Genomic DNA, 5,079 nt, shown 5'->3' with positions numbered 1-5,079 from the left:
TATTTTGTTATTGAACCTAAATTAAATTATAATAAAAAAATTAAATTAAAAAATTACACAAAAAATAGAAATTTTAAATAGTTAATTTCATACTAATATCAATATATTTTTGTCAGAATTTTATGACACCCTCAAATTTATATTTTATTCAAAAAAAAAATCATCGTTTTTTCAAAATCACATAAAACCATATTATAACAACGACTGAGATAAAGAATAAAATAAAATATTAAAATCAAGATGTATTTTATTGTATTGTGCATGTACCTTTCTAATAATTATTAAATAGTCACGTATTGTTGTCAGTTAAACTAACTCATAATAACATTGATATTTGTATCTTCCCCTCGAAGCTATTTGTATCTTTCACTCGAAGCTATTTGTATCTTCCACTAGAAGCCATTACATGGCTTCATTCCATGCCTCCCACTCCGTACACATCAAATTTATTGAAATTAACCATAAAAATAAGGGTAAATTGCATGAAAAAGTAAAGTATTTTAACTTGATTCTTATTTTGGGTAACGTACTTTCAAAACTTCCATTTTGGTAAGTAAGATGTAAAGTTTTAAACATTTAAGTACCCGAGTAACCCAGTGAAGACTAATTTTAGACTAAAAAAAGACTAATTTTAGATTAAAAAAAATTCACGTCACTGACTAGGTCAACAAATAATACCGAGTTAGATACCACATCACTCGCCACATCAGTATAATAACCGGTTAATACTTCAACCAGTTACCCGAGTACTTAAATGTTTAAAAATTTACATCTTAGGTATCAAAATAGAAGTTTTGAAAGTACGTTACCCAAAATAGGAATCAAGTTAAAGTACGTTACTTTTTCATGCAATTTGCCCTAAAAATAATATCTTATTGGTTTGAGCTTGAACTCTAAAGATCAAAGCTACTTAAAGGTCTTAGATTCGAATCGAAGTAGAAATAAAAATCCTCTTATGGCCATGAAAGTACAAATACGGTGACTCTGGGCTACCCATAAAACATGTGATCGTTCTGGAATTAGTCGACTAATATATCGGGTTGGATATCCAGGTTAATTTAAAAAAAAACGTATTGAAATTTTTATTTCYCATTTTACCCTCAAATACACACCCTTTGTTTAACTCTTAATGRTTCCATTAAGAGGCAACATCTGAATCGTTAAGAGATGAATCTTCTTTGGGAAAAAAAATTGTCTCTTAATTGTTCCAAAACCTTGATTTTGTATTTTGGATCTCCCTTAAACCGTTAAGAGCTCTAATTTCATTGTACACAATTACCATCCAATTATATTTTATTTTGCATTATATAATGARAAACTCTTAATCATTCTAACCACTTAATCTTTCGACATCAAATCAAACACCCCTCCRCTAAATCCCAATGGTAATTTAGTAATATTCCAATTGTCTTTTCCCATTGACAATCATTCAAGTCGAYTTTTCATTCACATTTCACAGTCTCCACGTCGCCATCACTTTCCACTTCTCTCTCTAGTTTTCTAGTGAGAGAAAACAATGGAGGAAATTGCAGGAAGGTATGAACACCATTTTTTCATGAATAGAAGCATACAACTAATCCAGAAAGAGATTTGGGTGAAGCATTACTCGTCCAATCATCAGATTCTGCTGGTTGGAGAAGGCGATTTCTCGTTTGCTCTCAGTTTGGCTKATTCCTTTCGATCAGGTTTCAACATCGTAGCTTCTTCTATCGATTCTCAGGGTAATCAATCGATCCTTATTCTGTTAAATCGCAATTTCGAAACCATAGCTAGCTAGGGTTTCGTTAATCAGCTTCGTACATTCCATCGTGTTCGTTGATTGCTAATAGTTTCTAGTTTGTATGAAGGTCTGTTTAGTTATGGCGTTCATTGAATATAATTTTGACTTRTTTTTGYTGTTTTTGTACCTTTCTGCATTCGATCATGATGAAGCTGCATTGAAAAACGATCGGGAGGGAATGTAAATTATAAATAATTTTAAAAATAATTAAATATTATTACAAAATTAATGTGTTTAATGAACATGTTTGATTAAATATCATTACAAAATTAAMATATTTTAATAGATAAATTGCATGAAAAAATAACGTGCTTTGACTTGATTTATATTTTGGGTAACGTATTTCTAAAACTTTCATTTTGGTACATAAGGTATAAAGTTTTAAACKTTTAAGTACCTGAGCAACGGGTTGAAACATTAACCGGTTACCAAGCTGATGTGCCTAGGGATGTGGTATCYAAGTCAATATTATTTTCTATTCAACCCAATTTCATCCCATAACTCGTCGTATCATCATGATAACTGGTTAATGCTTCAACCGGATACTTAAATGTTTGAAACTTTACATCTTAKGTATCAAAATGGAAATTTTGAAAATACATTACTCAAAATAGGAATTAAGTTAAAGTACGATACTTTTTCATGYAATTTGCCCTATTTTAAAACATTTTTACAAACAAATTCCATGAAATATTTGGATTTGTAAATCCAATCTTAATGTGATTTTATTGATATATCGGGATTTCAAGATCTTGTTTGGTTTGATTGAATCGGATTTAGAATTAAATTCCATCACAATCCTTTGGTTTAAATGATACCTGTGAATTTTAAAATCCTATGGGTAATAAAAAGGTAATTTAACTATTTTTGTAATTATTTATACATTTCCTACAAAATCAAAACACCAAAGATTCCGATTCCAAATCCTTCTCAAATCTTAGAAACCAACTTTGCCCTTAGATCATGAAATATATTGGGTTTATCATGAATTTGATAATAAGATTGGTGGTAGGTCAGGGGTTCAATCCTCACCAAAGATGGAGAGGGTGTATGAGTTTATTTGTTGCATCTGTCGTACATTCTTCATTTAAATGCATAATGAATTGTATCGATAATTTCATTTTGCTAGATGTTGTGATTCAAAAATACAAGAGTGCGAAAACAAACTTGGATCGATTGAATAATTTGGGAGCTCGGCTCTTATTCGGAGTTGATGCATGCACGATGGAGATTCATAGTGATCTTCATCTGCGAAAGTTTGATCGCATTGTGTACAATTTCCCGCATGCCGGTTTTTTTGGAAACGAAAGCGATGACGGAGTTATCATGTAAGCTTATTTTTACATGCATCCATACTAATTTGCTTCTCAAAACTATCATATTTGGTCTTCTCTTGCAAACAATCTATTGTTCTTGTGAAGATTTAGGGGGTATTTGGGATTGTTTATAAAAACAACTTATTGACTTATTCCGGTATGGCACCGGTAATAAGCATTTTTGAGTGTTTGGATAAACAGCTTATACCGGTGCCAAACCGGTAATAAAGAGTTTTTGAAAAAGTTAAACCATTTTCTCAAAACTTCTGTCGCTCAATCCCCGCAGGGGAAGATAACCCGTTCTAACTTATAAAATAAATCGATAAGAACTTTTATAGAAAAACATAAGTTGTTTCAAATAAGCAATTCCAAACACCCTCTTAAAAGAAATATATAGATTTCTTAGGGTGCTTTTGGTAATGCAAACATGACTCACAATGGCAAATTGGGGGGTTCTAGTGGAAGCACGTGCAACCACAAAAGTTTTTCGGCTTAGTTCACTTTTTTATACGATCTTTAATCATTACAACAAAATTTACTTTATATAGGACAGCTAGATTGTCTAAACATCTAGTAGAATAGTTTATAGAACTTAGGTTTATATGATCAAACAATAAAGCGTCATATCTAAAAGAGTTACAATAGGTTTATAAGATATTTTTAGGCGTTTTAACAAGTTTTTTAGGACGTTTTTAAAATAAAGTGTCTTGTTAGCTATTTTGTAGGAGACTTTTGAGAAAATGTCATATAAACCCATCTTTTTATAAGACATCTTTTCAAACAGTGTCGTATAAAATAGTCAGTAAGATAATTTATTTTAAAAAACGTCCTAAAAAACTTGTTAAAACGGCTAAAAACATCCTATAAACCTATTGTAACACTTTTAAGACTTTTTGGCTTTAAATTTTAATGTCTTCATTCTGTCTTCAACTTGTAGGATCCATAGAAATCTGGTTTGCAGTTTCTTCAAGAATGCAAGTCAAATGTTGCGACCAAACGGCGAAGTCCACGTATCCCACAAGACTAAATTCCCTTACGACTGTTGGAATATCGTAGAACTCGCCTCCCAAAGTTGTTTGACATTGCTCGAATGTGTCGAATTCAAGCGCGAAGATTATCCGGGATACAACAACAAAAGAGGAGACGGGGTGAGATCCGACAAGCCCTTCCGATTAGGAGAATGTTGTACTTACAAATTCATATCGTCATCAACCGCCACCATGTTAACCGCTTTATATCATGGAAATCATCAAGAAGTTCCGTTGCAGGGAGCAAATACGAGTTTGTTTACGGATCCTGCACGGGATATCGACAGCACGGAATGCTTTAGGATTTTCGTGGAGTATTTCGATCATGCACGATTGACATACGGAAAAAACGATTGCTATCTATCGAGTTCTGTGAGGGATCATCTGAGATGCGGGTTTCAAAGATATATGGCCGAAGATCATCGAAGACAGTCGATTGACTTCGTTAAACTTTTGGAAGAGCTTTGGAGTTTGAGTAAACGGAGGATCGAGTTCTTTGAAAAACAGTTACTGGAACTCGATCTCCAGGGTGGTTTGTAGAAAAAAGGGTTTGCAGCTTCTTGTGTTGGCATCATGGGGAGTTGGCTTGTCTTGTAAAACCGTAAGTTCAGGTATGTATAAAACGAATAATATCTGGTACGTTGGATCTGTGATGTTACAACTATGTAAAAAGTAATTTATGGCTTTTGTGGCTTTTTTTTTGGAACAAAAATGGTGAAGATTTCTAAGGTTAACAACCCATGAGTCTTTACTTTCTACCATAATTTTCGTATAACTAAGGGTGTGGTTGGTGTCCAGAACAGCTGTTCAGTATTTGGTAAGACATAATTTGACAAAACAGAACAAGTAAAATAATCGATTTACACTGAATGAGTTGTTTATATGTTCTAATTAATTTATGTAATTTATTAAATTATAATAAAATAATTGTTTTTTATAACGAAATATATCATTA

At 32.3% G+C, this 5,079-nt stretch overlaps 1 protein-coding gene across 1 annotated transcript; it reads left to right on the top strand.

Moving 5' to 3' along the window:
- Positions 1 to 1,487: 1,487 nt before the first annotated feature.
- On the top strand, positions 1,488 to 4,819 carry LOC112506381 (heavy metal-associated isoprenylated plant protein 41-like). Its single transcript, XM_025110387.1, has 3 exons — positions 1,488 to 1,721; positions 2,910 to 3,108; positions 4,034 to 4,819. The coding sequence occupies exons 1-3, from the start codon at positions 1,517 to 1,519 to the stop codon at positions 4,662 to 4,664; spliced, it is 1,035 nt and encodes a 344-aa protein (XP_024966155.1). The 5' UTR covers positions 1,488 to 1,516; the 3' UTR covers positions 4,665 to 4,819.
- Positions 4,820 to 5,079: the final 260 nt, after the last annotated feature.

Source organism: Cynara cardunculus (genome assembly GCF_001531365.2).
Source record: "Cynara cardunculus var. scolymus isolate 2C chromosome LG 2, CcrdV1, whole genome shotgun sequence".
Lineage (NCBI taxonomy): Eukaryota > Viridiplantae > Streptophyta > Magnoliopsida > Asterales > Asteraceae > Cynara > Cynara cardunculus.
This window is presented reverse-complemented; position numbering and strand designations above follow the sequence as displayed.